At 36.7% G+C, this 14,958-nt stretch overlaps 1 protein-coding gene across 3 annotated transcripts in view; it reads right to left on the bottom strand.

Annotated features, from left to right (window-relative positions):
* The window catches only part of Chst9 (carbohydrate sulfotransferase 9), a 259,739-nt gene that overhangs the window by 132,406 nt on the left and 112,375 nt on the right, over nucleotides 1-14,958 (bottom strand). For 2 of the 3 annotated variants that reach the window (XM_021265127.2, XM_087193867.1), the window contains exon 3: nucleotides 9,891-9,929. The exons of the other annotated variant lie outside the window; for it this stretch is intronic. In XM_021265127.2, the coding sequence (XP_021120786.2) occupies nucleotides 9,891-9,929 (39 nt within the window). The remainder of the gene's footprint in view (nucleotides 1-9,890; nucleotides 9,930-14,958) is intronic. 3 annotated transcript variants of the gene reach the window in all.

Here is a 14,958-nt window from a genome sequence, read left to right as displayed (position 1 = left end):
AGTAGTGATATAGCATCATTCAGAGAACTAAACTATACTGGATTATTTTATTTAGAGAAATTCTGAAGTCAAATGATGTAAGAAGCCTAAATTGGTCACATGTTAGCCTTGTCATTTACATTTCTATCAGCAAACAAAAACCAACTGTTCCCTCCTATCATCTTCTATGCAAAGATTTCACTTAGAAAAAGATCTTTCTTCTAAATTTTTCTGATAAGTGATGATGTTAAATTTAATCATTTAGTGGTCGAAAGAGTAGGATGCCTGATTTATATTGTTCTAGATTCTCTGGTGTTTATACTGAACACAAGGCAGTGGTCTTTAAAGAAAATGATAAGAATACAAGCTGAAATATATTTATTGGAAAAAAAAATCACAAACTGAATCTGAACCTACAATCTGAGGCATCTGTTTGCTTTATTTCTGTCACCAATCTTAATTCATTATTTAAAAACAAAATAAAATGAAATCCATCTTTCATTATCATTTAATTTTTGTTTGCTTAATTTTTGCAATCTCTCAAAAACACTGACTACTGGCAACTTTAAAGTCATCCAGGCAATAAAACTTTGCTGCAAAACATATGTTATATGAATCCTGAAAAGTTCAATGAAATTCAGACATTGCAGCTGTTATCAGAATACCGAGAACAGGACATTACATGAAACGCTGTCTCATCCACACGTGCTAAGAAGCTGCTATTTAAAAGCTTCTGCCATGGAGCTACACTTTTAATTGATTACTTGTCTTTTGCTTCTCAATCTCATATGGAGGAGAACAATATCTTTTGTCTTTTGGATAAACATTACAAAAGTAAATTAAGTTCTAGAAATGAGTTCATAATTTGCCTTTTAAAATATTACATATATTTGGATTGGGTTAAATAAAAATGATAATGTTCTAATGTATTCAGCAGCCAAAAATATTGCAAATTTTATAGTTATGACCCTTTATGTGCTGGGCATTTTAGACCAACAATTATTTTTTGTTAAACCATTATAATGATTTTTAGTTATTTTTTAAATGTTTAAAACTACTACAGTTACATATGATTTGCATATGAGTTATATAATTTTAAATATAAAGCATTTTAAAACTTTATAGCAATGATCCTACTGAGATGTTTGTTATGGACACTTTGAATGCTATCACTTGATGTTTTACAAATGCCCCTATAATTCCCCGGAAGTTGGGCCCAGCTGTTCCTCTAGCAGACAGTGACTACCACTGTTCTGCTGTGGAGAGAAGCCGCTGGCTCACAGCAGTGCGGGAAAGCAGGCAAACTCTTACCAGGTCCTCTTTGCAATGAAAAAAACAGGAAAAATGGAGAACCAAACATTCTTTGACAAAGACATCCTAAAATTTAGAGGCCCATATGTGTATGTAAATAGAAAATGAGTCACTGATGAATGTGTTTGATTACCATTAAAAATGAGGCAACAAAGAACAGTGTGAAAAGTGTGAGACAAATCCTAGTGATATCCCGAAATCTCTTTTTCATCCAATTCTCCAAATTACATCTGCTAGTTTCAGTAGCACATACATAGGTAGGGCGGGAATTCTGCATGAAGATGATACTCTTACATTGTATTCACTCACATATTTTTAACAACAGACTACTGAGAAATAGTAAGTGCAATAAATAGAATTATAAAAGAAATGCAATGATTTTTGTTTTAAATGTTGCAGTGATGCTGAAAAGTTAATGTTCATTATCTCTTCAGGCAAAGAGACTCATTCCAGGGCAAACAAAACTGATCAATCATGGATCTGAGGCAAAAATCTAGAAAATACCATTCCACCCTTCACTTCCTCTCAATAAACAAATCAATGAAAAAACATTACGGTTTCTCCTCACCTTGTATATAACTTTGTTACCTTGCCCTTGGTTTGTAATAGCAAATAATAAACATTCTATTAATAGTTCTTTAATGAATGAATAATTTATCTTCCAAATTGAATTAGGATGACGAATGAATAAGTACATTTTAGTTTATGGATTTCTGCCCTGGAGGTTGACTGGAGGTAATCTTTTGTATAAGTCTTCAAATGCACCGTGAAGGGTACTCACATGTCCCCCTCTTGTTCTACTTCTGTGCCCTTTTCCTCATTCTTAGGGACTTCTTTCCTTAGGGAACCCGCAGTGCCATTTTTTGTGCCTGATGATTTGCCAAAGCCACTTGATCCTTCATTTGCTGAATCAATATTTACTGCAGGTAAAAATGCTTCTTGAGACTCAGGGGAGGTATCAGACCAAAACAGAGAGCCAAGCAAACAACTTCTTTGCTTTGTCTATATTTTTCCATTTCATTTAAAATCTAGTTCAGAAACCAAGTGAATTTCAAGCACCCCAGTCTCTGAAAAGGCAGCTCAGGACCTAGACATGTTGCTTACATAGTTCTCTTCACAAGGCTGCAGTGGCAATAGGGTGAGTATCCACAAATACATATTGGATACTTCCTGTGTGCCAGTGATGAAGTTGAGATGATGATACATATGCTATACCTATGCTCAGGTATATATGTATCATATAGAGCATATGATACATATGCTATACTTATGCTTAGGATGGAGTGTCTGTTTGACTGGCTTTGAGATCCACCTGGGGGATTGGTGGAACGCACTTCTGGTTGTGTCTGAGTGGGTCATGAAGGAACAACTTTGGGGTTTACATCTGGTCCCTTGTCCTTTCATCTCTGGCATTATTCCCATACTCTGCTTCCTGGCCGCTTGAACTAAATAGCTTTGCTTTGCCATGCCCTTCCACCATGATGTTGCTGCCTTGGAGCCACTGACAATGGACTGAACCCTCTTAGCATGTGAGATACATGAACCTCTCCTCCGTTACGATGTGCATGTTGGGTATTGTATCCCAGTGACTGAAGGTGCTCTAACAGGGTGACCAATATTCACGTCCTTGCTGTTAGAGATGTCACAGACGAGAGCAGCACTGTTAAGCTGAATTTCAGTGATGAGGTTCACCTTCTCCATTTGCTCGCTGTGGCAGCTGTTAGCCACATGTGGCTACTGAGCCCTGGACATGTTACTAATAGAAGTTGCAAACAATTTTTAATTTTAATTAATTCAAGATTTAATTAAAAATCCTGAAACAGAATAAAATGTTTTTCCATGAAAGTAACTATTGTTTGATAGAGTACATTTCTCTGTATCATATAATCTATTTTAATTATAATACACATATTTAGCATAGGTATCATTTCTAGCATCTTATATTTATTACAAGCTGCAAAGATAATATTCATAATATACTGTTTAAAAATGTTATTAAATTATTTTTACTTTTAAAAATACAGCTACTCAATCATTTTACTTCATACAGTAGGGCTTGGATAATATTTCCATTGGATGTGATCTATCTAGAAGAAATCAAGAAGGAGTAAAAACAATGGGAACAATGACAAAAAAATAAACCAGTAAGTAAATAATTATGAAATCTGGAAAGTCTGTTGGACATGGTGGCATATATCTGTAATCACAGAACTCTGGGAGGCTAAGGCAGGAGGATTGTGAATTTAAGCTCAGCCTGGGCAACTTGGTAACAGTGAGAAGTGATCTCAAAAACAAAACTTAAAAAAGGGCTTGGAATGTAGCTCAGTGCACACCCTACATTCAGTCTCTAGTATCAAAAAAAAAAAAAAAAAAAAAAAAGAAAAGAAAAAAACCAAAACAAAAAACAGATTTGGATAGTTACAAATTTAATAATTCTTTCTGCCTAAGTTAAACTTTTATAAGACACCATATAACCTAACAATTCTACTTCTGGGTGTAAACCAAAAATATGAAAGCAGATTCTTGAAGAAACATTTGTATACCCATGTTCATAGCAGAAATTTTCATCATCATCAAAACCCAGGTGTCCATCAGAAGATGGACGAGGTGCTGGGGCTGTGGCTCAGTAGTGGAGCACTTGTCCAGCATGGACAAAGCCCTGGGTTCCATTCTCAGCACTACAGAATTAAAAGAATGACAGATGGATAAATAAAAGACAGTACACGTATACAACAGAATACTATTCAGCCTAACACACCACAACATTTTTGAAGACACTGTGAAATAAGATAGTTGCAAAACCACAAGTATTACATGGTTCTATTTTATGAAGTACTCAGAGTCGTCAGATTTATAGGGACAGAAGTGGAATAGTGGTGGCTAGGGGATGAGGGAAGGATGCAGGAATGAGGACATTTTGTTTAATGGGCATAAAGCTTTGCAGTTTTGCAGAAGAAGGGAGTTCTAGCTGTAGAATTTAGTCCAATACTTTTTCTCCAACTAGTGACAGGATCATATGGCTTTTTCCTTTCCTCTGTTAAAATGATGATTTTTGGGGGTGGATCTTCCAATGCTGAACCAACACTGCCATCCCTATAATAAAATCACTTTCTACATCCTGCCAGATCTGACTTCTAAGAGTTTGTTTTGTTAAACAAATTTCTATCTATGTTCATACTTTTTTCTTCTATTATCTTTATCCAGTTTTAGGATTAGCACAATGTTGAGTTCCCAAAATGAGGGGAGAAGTGTTCCTTCTTTTTTCTGCTTTAATTGTTTGATAAAATTTATCAGTTAAAATGTATATGAGCCTGCTGTTGTCATATAGGTAGTCTTTCAAGCTAGGAATATACTTTCTTTAATAGGTGCTATTCAAATTTTATATTTCCTCCAGAGTTAGTTTCATTAATTTGTCTTCCAAGGTACTTCCTAGAAGTTGTCAAATTTATTTCAAAAAATGACAAGAAATGGAAAAAATGGAAATAACGTCTTTGTAAACAGGGAAGGGTGGAGGGGGTGAAGGGAGGGCTTGGAATGGGGAAAGAATAAGAACCAAGATGCATCATGTAAAGGTACAAGTTCCCAATGAGAAATGTAATTGTGTTGTATACCTAAAATGTACCAATGAAAGAATTTAAGAAAAAAAAGATTTTTGTAATATGCTTTCTATATCCTTTTAAATTCTGTAAAATCTGTGGTAATGTCTCCTAGATCTTGATATTATAATTTAAAAAATGTATAATTCATATTGTGTAATAGGAAGAAAAGGTCTAAAGGAGCAGGAGAAGTGGGAAGGGTAGGGGAAAGGAAAGAAGGAAAAAGAAAAAATATGAGAAAAGGAAAAAAATGGAAACAAAGTCGTTGCAAATAGGGAAGGGTGGAGGGGGTGAAGGGAGGGCAGGGGAAGGGGAAAAAAATAAGAACCAAGAGACTCATGTAATGGTACAAAATCCCAATGATGAATGTAACGGGATTCTATACCTAAAATGTACCAATAAACTTAATGGGAAAAAAAATACTATGTAGCTATTAAATTATTTTTATATACATAAATTGTAATGAAATGAGGAAGTACTTACAAAGACTTTGTTTCCATTGTAAATAGGGAGGGATGGAGGGGTTGAAGGGAGGGCAGGGGAAGGGAGAAAAAAATAAGAACCAAGAGAGATTATGTAAAGGTGCAAATTTTCAATGATGAATGTCATTATACCATATACCTAAAATGTACCAATAAAATATGAAAATGTTAAAAAAAAAAGGGAGTTCTGTGACTAGACAATGGTGACGTAAGTGCAACAATATAAATGTGCTCAAAGCTGCTAAACCATCTTAACACTTGAAAAAGGTTATGAGAGTGTTTATTATGTGTACTTTACAATAATTTTAAAATAAAACAATCTTGTACAGAAAATAAGCTATTTTTAAGATTCAGAGCATTTTTAGGTAATATAATGATCAATGAAAAGTATTAAATTTAAGGTAGTTCATATGTACTTACCTGTACATCCTGGAAAAACATTTACAAATGGCAAGGAAATCATCATATTTGATAGAAAAGTGGCCAAAAAATACAAGTAAAAAGCTCATTAAATAAAGTCAAGTTTTGAATGTAGTATATTGTTTGGCTCTTTGTATATCTGAGACAGAAAACTGTGTTTTCATAGGAGACTTGGGTAAAATTGCATGTCAGAGACATCAAGGAGAAAAGGACCATACTGGATAAGAAATACAAGTGGCTTCTGTGCAGTGAGAAATATATTAGAGATTTGCAGTCATACTAATAAACAGGGCATAGTAAAATATGTATAAATAAGCAAACACAGATGAGCAGGGGAGAGAGCATTAAAGAGACATTTTGTGAGAACTCAGACAAGAAAAGATATTTAAGCAAAGGCACTGGTGGCTGTCAGGATCACCCCCTCCTGCAAATAGTTCTAAGAGAAGTCAAGACATTGATAATCACCTCTAGGAAAATGGACATATGCATTCTACAACCAACCAACCACATTGTAAGTAACTCATGATGGTCATTAGCTCTCTGTGAATCAGATCACTCAGCTACTTCTCACAGTAGACCCTAGTTCTGGTGTCCCTTCAATGGGTTCCTCCATTCTGGGTCTCTCTCTGCCTGCTTTTAAGGCTTGGCCTCTTTCAGAGGTTCTTTAACTGCAACTCTAGGCAGGCCCCCACTACTGGGGTAGGCAGAACCCTGGTGTTTCCTCTCTCCTCAGGGCTCATTGGCTTTTCTGTTGTCCTGTAATTCCTCTTATTTGGCATTAGCAGTGAAATAATACGACAATTTGTCGATTGACTTCTGTATTCTCAGCTCAAATAACTTATATTCACTTTACAATGTTTAAACTTACATAGTATACAAGTGTATCATTTTCTGTTGATTAAATTTTTTGTGAACATCTGTTCCTTGGTTAGAGATATAGCCTCATTTTTTTCTTTGTGGGGACATCAGATATGACTTCAGACTCTTCACAAGAAAGCCTGAGGGTCACTGGTATTCTATTTCTGTGTGAAGTTTTCTTCTCTGTTTGTGAAAGTGACACTTTTAACTAATCAAAATATGCATTTCCCTAGGATGCCCTATTCCAAGGCCATGTCACAAATTTGTATAATCTTATGTATATTTTATATACATTATTACATTTTAAATCTACATTACTATATTGAATGATACATATATATATTTATATATTTGTAAGATAGACTGATGCCAGTCCTACAATAAATTCAAAATAGGATAAGCCTAATTTTATCATGAATTCTTGGTACTGAGCTGCTTAGATTATCCAGTTTTTGAAAGTTACTTTGAGTTACCTCCCACTTTAATTGGGAATTCTTTGTGTCTTTAAAAAAAAAGAATATTTAATTTAAGATGAAAGCCTGAAGTAATTTTTTTTGTACTGGGAATCGAACTCAGGACCTTGCACTTTCGAGGCAGGCGGTGGAACCACTGAGCTAAATCCCCAGCATGCCTGAAGTAATTTTGACTAACACCAATTATGAAACTCTTCTTCATTTCCTCTTCTGGGTGAAGGGATCACAAACATATTTCTCAAGAATCCACATGGGTGATAGTTTCTCTTTCTCAGTTACAATACTAGATACACTGCTTTATATGAAATATATCATGATACAACTGAAGATAATATTTCTCCCCTGCCATCTAAAGAAGCCACATTTGATGTCTCAATGGAATGCAAATATATCCGGTTCTGCTTAATAGATAGTAATCCAAATTAAATATCAACATGTGCAGGGAATTTCAGGGAGATGTTTTCATATCTGTGCTTTGACTATGTAGTATGACATGGCAATTTCTGCTACATTAGCTACTTATCATTTAAGATTTGTCTGCATAAATATGCTCTTTAAGTGCAGTGTTACACAATGAACTTTAAGGTATTTTCAAAATAATATGGCAGAGCTGTGTTTTTATTCATTCTCTATGCTAAATTCGACTGTCTGGAAAATGAAGTTTGTTTGAAAATAAACTCTTCAGGACTTCTTTTAATGAACAGCCCAAGTGTAAGTTTTCCATTTTGTGGATAGAGAAATGCATTTAAGAGGCTTTGTTTCACTCAACAATAAACACTGTTCTGAAACCATAAGCCCAGAGAAAATTGGTTAGTATTTTTCAAAATAGAATTCATTAATACAGTTCAGGGAGCCAGTTTCTCAGGAAAGCTGCTTTAGAAAGCAAACACTTTGGGGCTGGATTGCCAGGGAGGCCAAACCAGAACATTGGTAGCTTGGAACGAGAGGATGGATAAATCTCAGACTTTGTTTAGAACAAGTCAGGCATTTGGTCACAGTATAGTATAGGAGGAAGGAATAATTTACCTCTTTTTCACCAGAGCCCTGGGGCTGTGTTAGGCTGGATGTGAATCTCAGGTCTGGATTCAGGCCTCCACCCTGCTATCTGTTAGGTAACCACGCCACCTTTATAGGCAGCGGGAAATGTCCAGGCTTGGTAATCAGACTGAGGTTCAGGAGCGGTCTGGCCAGTGTTGAACACCCAACAAGCCCTGGCTTGCTGTAGCCTTACAAAGATTTTCCAACTGCTGAAAAATATTTGATTAAGCAGGAAACTAAATTCAGTATTGAAATGAGTAGCAAGGGGCCGAGGATTAGCTCAGTGGTTCTCCCGCCTGCTTCGCAAGCGCAAGGTCCCAAGTTTGACCCCGGTAACCCCCCCCCCCCCAAAAAGAGTAGCACTTTATTTTGAAAAGAAAGGTCAGGCTGGGGGTGGGTACTGAAAGGACGAGAAGTGAAGAAGCCGGATTTGGAGTTTTTGTCCTGCTTCTGCCTCTGTGTCACTTCACACAGAGCTTCAGAATCCATGACTATGAAAGAGAGGCATCCAGCTCAGCACTTCGGCCAACTCAGCTTTCTTTTGAACTGAGACGTTTCTTCAATTAAGAAGCCAGTATGTAGAGCATTATGACACTCAAATTTTAGAAATAGTACAAATAATTTTCCCCCAAGGAGCAATGGTAGAGGTAATCACAGCTGTGAGGAAACCCAAGACTTTTTTTTTGCATTATGATTAGATTTTAAAGAGAATGCAAGTAGCAAGCTTTAACAGGGAAGTCAGATGAATAGTAAATTTCCCACTTGTCTGGCATGAATGCTGAAGGTAGGAAGAAGAAAAGAGACAGGGATTTACGCTGTTTATATACTTTTAGAATAAGGTAGCCTTTGTCTTCTGTCTACTATGCTGATTATTTGGAAACACACATGCTACCTTGTTACCGGATCTTCTGCCCGCCAGAAAAAACATAAAAGAAAGCTTAAAAAAGACAGTTCTGGTGTGCTGTGTCTCTACAGTGGTGGCTCCCAATGACCACAGGGTAGGGCTGCTACAGAGTTGGGCAAGGTGGTGGGCACGGGTATGCCCAATCAGAATTCTCCATGATCACTGGCAATTTCTGGGCATTGTGAGCTGGAATACTGATCCTATAAGAACCAGTTGATGAATGAAAACTTATGCCAAAAGCCATGCAATGAAAACATGGAAATATAAGGGGTATTTTTGCATCCCTTAGCATATATTGCTCCCCACTATATGCAATGATATAGTGCCAATCCATCATTCCTGTAGTATTTAGACATGAAAAGTGTTTTAAAAATTCCTCCCAAACGTAAAGATTCTTCTCTGTTAAATAATTAACACTATCCTGAAAAATAACTGCAATTCATGAACATTTGGGAAAATTAGCCTCTGATGGCTAGTTATCCCTGTCTAAAAGTCATAGACATTTGGGAGAGTAAATTAGTTGACCACTATGATTATGTCCATATTTTAATATTTCTGGTTGTAAGATTTACTTTTAGTAATCATTAAAAAAATTAAACATTCCATCGCTTTTATTTTGAAAGAGAATGAAAAGGACATAGTTGATTAATGTGAAAATAAAAAAGATAAATGTATTAATTTATTTTAAATTAATTTAACTTGTTCAATTCAACGATCATCAAGGATTATTTTTATGTGAAGCTTTGAATACCACATCATAACTACATTTCTTATAAAAATGGAAATGAAAGCAGGAAATAAAGCTGGAGTCAATTATACACAATCTTACCTGAAGTTGTTTTTTGTTCTCTTTTCTTTTCCACTCTCCCTGAAATGAGAAGTGGAGATAAGTTGCAGTGAGGGGTAATGAGACTATGATGTAACTAAGATGAAAGTCTACTTAATGACAATTTCACTCTATCACTATTTCAGCCATATCTAACATGTATCTAGAGAAGATGATGCATAGTTCATAGATATAAAAATGCTTTCAAATCAAGTTATAAAAATAAAAAATTAATAACATGGAAACATAAAGCTTATTTTTCATTGGTTAGCAAATATCAATCCCTAATATATCTTAATCATGCTGTTGGGTTTTTAAAATTTTGTTAACAAGAGTCATTGACTACATAATGAACTTACTAAGGCAAAGGAAAAGAGCCAAATGAATTAAGGTCATGACCTTTCACAGCCTACTTGAAAGATACAAAGGACAGACAATATAATAGGAATTGAGATATACAGCAAAAGTGCAGAATGTTTACAAATATGAGAATATGAAGCAATTATTTTATGAAAGGAGGCATTGTCCATGAAGTTGTGCAGAAAGTGGTATGTAGATTGCACCTTGAGACGTACATGGGATTTAGGGAATTTGAAATAGGGAAAAGGCTGAGTGTTGTCAATGGAACTAGTATGGACTAAGTGGACAAGAGAAATTCAGCAAGAAGACATATTTAGGGCTTCCTTTAGGAACTCAAACTGTAATAGCAGTTCATAAAAGGAAGACCATTCTAGAATCTAGGCAAGAGGTAATGAAAGTGTGGACTAAGTTGTGATGGTGAAACAGAGAGGAGGGCAGTAGTGGATTCAAGAGACAGAGGGGAGGCGGAAGTGATAGGTCCAAGGATTTACAAAATGTGAGCAGCAAGGGAGAAAGAGAGGTCAAGGTTACCTAGAGACTTTGGGCATAGTGGGTACTTTGGGGAAATGTAAAGCGAGATGAAGTGTGGGAATGAGTTCTGCTTGGACTTACGGACTCCGAGGAGCTATGGACTCAGTGATCTCCAGATAGAACTGAAATTACAGATGCAGTAAATATGGATCTTGAGAAGATGACTGAACTAAGAGGTCAAAGGAGGCACACAGGCAGACAGCACAGAGGAGTGGGCTCAGGTCCACAACCAAGACACAAAAACATCACCTTAGTTTTGTGATCTAAGACCATGGGAATGCAGAAGATCCAGAGGGACCAAGAGAGTGCAGTGTCACAAACTGCTGTAAAGTTTGAGGAGGTTTGGGGGTGGGAGCTGGGACAGCATCCGATGGTGTCAAGTTCCGGGCAGTGCTTGCTAGGTTCCTGGCAGTAATCTGAGCACAGGTGGGGCAGGGAACACAAAAGAGACCATGAAGACGTGAAGACTGAAGAGTGAGTGATGAGGAAGAGGAGACTGGACATCTTTCTTCTCCTTTATGAAATTCAGAGAATCCAAACGGGCAAGACTGTACAACAGCTTATGCAGAGACAAATCAAGTTTCTGTTAATCTGCAGGGCACTTTGCACCAAGGCAGTGGGGTGTGTGGACAGCCCTGGTGGGGTGTGAATCTTGGTGTGGCGTGGGTAGGAAAGGCCCTCCTTCGAGGCATCACTTCCTTGTCATGGGCCAACACTTCACAACTGGAACTAGTTACTGACAGCTTATGGAGCACATGGAAGCAACATGTAGATTTACCCAAGTGTTTCTACAAGCCTTTCATGTTTTTTAAAAACTCTAAAATATAAGAAAGTGTGCAGTTTTCCCTCCTGCAGCTGGCAAATGTATAATATTCATGTAACTGGGATCATGATTAATGGCACATTCTATTCTCTTGGGTGATTTCCAGAGCACTTGCTGGTTGCAATTTACTTCAATGAGCCAAACAGATAAATGACATGGAGAGTCCATTTAAAGGCCTCATTCATTACCAAATGTGCTGGGCATGTCCTTATGTAAGTTTCCTATTGGGCAAGCCACTGTTTATTATTTATTTACTTATGAGAACTAGAGACCTCAAACACATTCATGAACTTTAAAAAATGGTATACAAAGCTTGACTTACAAAATATCTACTGAAAAACATCTCTTTGGAGAATACTAATATATATTAGAATGAAATCATAAACACTTAAAAGTGGATGGATGGATGCGAGATAAATAAGATAGTGAGTAACTAAAGTGTCCCTGATCATCCCCATCTTCCCTTTTCCTGTTGGTCGTGTTCTTGTGGAGACCCTTAGTTACTTTTCTCTAGTTGCTGAGACAAAATACCTGACACTCAAAGTTAAAGGGGGAAAGGTTTATTTGGCTCACAGTTTGTAGAGGTTCAGTCCATAATCAGCAGGCTCCAAGGGAAGGTGTCAAAGGGGCAACAGTTCATGGTAGCAGAAGCAGCAAAAGCAACAAAAGGCTTTAACAGTGTCTTTCTGTTCCTTTTATCTTATTCAGACTACCAGGATGAGGGCAGTGCTAAACCACTCACTTACGTGTAGTGGTTAGAAATCACACACCCTGAATCCTAGCATCACACTCTAGATTCACTCACCTGTGATTGCATGAGGCTTTGAGGGGACATCTAGACCCAAACCCTAACAGCCCCGTTCCCCACCAAATTAGACTGACTTGTGTAACCAATAGGATTTTGCAAAAATGATGGAGTGTGACTTTGGAGGTTGGACCTTAAAACAATTATATAGCTTTCATTTTGCTTTTTCCTGGATCCCTCCCTGTGAAGGAGGCCAGAAAGTGCCCCTGAGGACACACAACCAGCCCTAAGGAGAGGTCCATGGAGGATGGAACTGAGGCTTCCAGTCAACAGCCAATGAGAAGCAAAGGCATCTTGCCACCACCACCTGCCAGACTCAGGAACGGCCTCTCACCAGCTGGAGTCAAGTATGCAGTGACGGCAGCTCTGACCCACATACATCCTGCCTGCTACTTCCTGGGTGGCCTGGGAGATGTGGGCCCAGAACCATCCATTCAGCACCTTGGGAGTTCCCCAAAGATGGCATGAGTTATTGTTGTTTTAAGCTGGAACAACCTGGGAAAACTGTTATGCGTGTTATAAAACTGTCAATTCATGACTTATGGAATGTAATGTATTTACAATGATGTGAACTCACTGAAGGCAAGACCATGGATCGCCCTGCGTTCCTCATCTTTAAATTGAGCTTCACAACCTGCTTCTCTGCAATACCTCAAGGACTGAATAATTCCATATGATGACCAAGCAATGGATTAAATTCATGTGAAATATTGGGGTCCAGTGTTTCAGAAGGGAGGCTAGAAGGCATGGTTTAATTGTTAACTGAGACCTCAAAAATCTTGGCTCTTTTGTTATTATGAAAGAGCTTGTAGACTGTAGAATGCTATATAAATGTTATTTAATATTTCTATCATGCTGTTAGTTCCACCACAAGGATCTACTTAGATTTCTGTTCTTAGTTATATAAGTTTTAATATTAAAACAAAGTTATACATTAATATATTTTATATGTTAAAATATATATAACTTTAAATTGTAAAAAAGGAAAATGCTGAATATGTAAGGGCATATACTGATCAGGGACACAGGAGTTCAAATGGAGATAACTTGACAGGCTTCTCTATCAGTGTGTTCATCTTCTCTTTAAGGATGATCATAGCAAGAAATTAGTCTGAGATGTAACTGTATCTCTAGTTCCAAAATCTGCCTGGATTTTAAGCCTCCTGGAAATCTCTGCCCATATCTTCCATTGTACTTATCTTAAATCATTATATTTCCCCTATAAAACTACTCGTTCTTTTTTTTCATTTAAAAATGATTTTTATTATTTTTTATTTTTCCCCTTCCCTTGCTCTCCCTTCAGCCCCTCCACCCTTCCCTATTTGCAAAGACCTTGTTTCCATTTTTTTCCTCTTCTCATATTTTTTCCTTTCCCTTTTTTCCCTTCCCCTACCCCTCACAATTCCCCTGCTCTTTTAGACCTTTTCTTCCTGTTACACAATATCAGTTATACATTTTTTAAATTACAATATTAAGATCTAGGAGATATTATCACAGATTTTACAGAATTTAAAAGGACATAGAAAGCATATTACAAAAATCTTTTTGAAATAAATTTGACAACTTCTAAGAAGTACCTTGGAAGACAAATTAATGAAACTAACTCTGGAGGAAATATAAAATTTGAATAGCACCTATTAAAGAAAGTATATTCCTAGCTTGAAAGCCTACCTATATGACAACAGCAGGCTCATAAACATTTTAACTGATAAATTATACCAAACAATTAAAGCAGAAAAAAGAAGGAACACTTCTCCCCTCATTTTAGGAACTCAACATTGTGCTAATCCTAAAACTGGATAAAAACAATAGAAGAAAAAAGTATGAACATAGATAGAAATTTGTTTAACAAAAAAACCTCTTAGAAGTCAGATCTGGCAGGATGTAGAAAGCAGTTTTGTTATAGGGATGGCAGTATTGGTTCAGCTTTGGAAGATCCACCTCCAAAAGTCATCATTTTAACAGAGGAAAGGAAAAAGCCGTATGATCCTGTCGCTAGTTGGAGAAAAAGTATTGGACTAAATTCCAAAGCTGTTCGTGGTAAAAGCTATCAGGAGACTAGAAGTAGAACAGAAACTTCTCAACAGATTAAAGGCATGTACTCCATACTTCCAGTGAGAATGCCTTATATGAAAGGAGAAGATACAATGCTTTCTTCTTAAGGTGGGGAACAAGGGCAGATATGCTTACTCTTTATCTGTCCATTAAACTTTGAAAGCTAGGCCCCACCAAAATAGTCTGGCAATAAAATGACACAACTAGGATAGGATTGGCAAGGTAGAAGCAAAATCTTTATATGTAGATGAAATGATCATCTACAGAGAAAATACTAAGAAATCTCTAGGAGTCCCTAGAACTTGTATTTGAATTTAGCAAGATTAGAAAACACAAGGTATATATGAAAATTCAGGTCTATGTATACTTGCTATAAATGAAGAATTGGATATTGAAATTTAAAAGTTATGTAGGAGTACAAAGGACCTAGAAAAGTTAAAAACAAAAGCAAAAGCAGTGTTGGAAGATGTTTAGTACCTAATTTTAAGACTTCTTCT

Source organism: Heterocephalus glaber, unplaced genomic scaffold, assembly GCF_053883595.1.
Source record: "Heterocephalus glaber isolate CG9 unplaced genomic scaffold, H.glaber_assembly_v1.0 deba00000331, whole genome shotgun sequence".
In the NCBI taxonomy this organism is placed as follows: domain Eukaryota; kingdom Metazoa; phylum Chordata; class Mammalia; order Rodentia; family Bathyergidae; genus Heterocephalus; species Heterocephalus glaber.
Note: the sequence above shows the minus strand (reverse complement) of the source record. Positions and strands in the feature narration are given on the sequence as shown.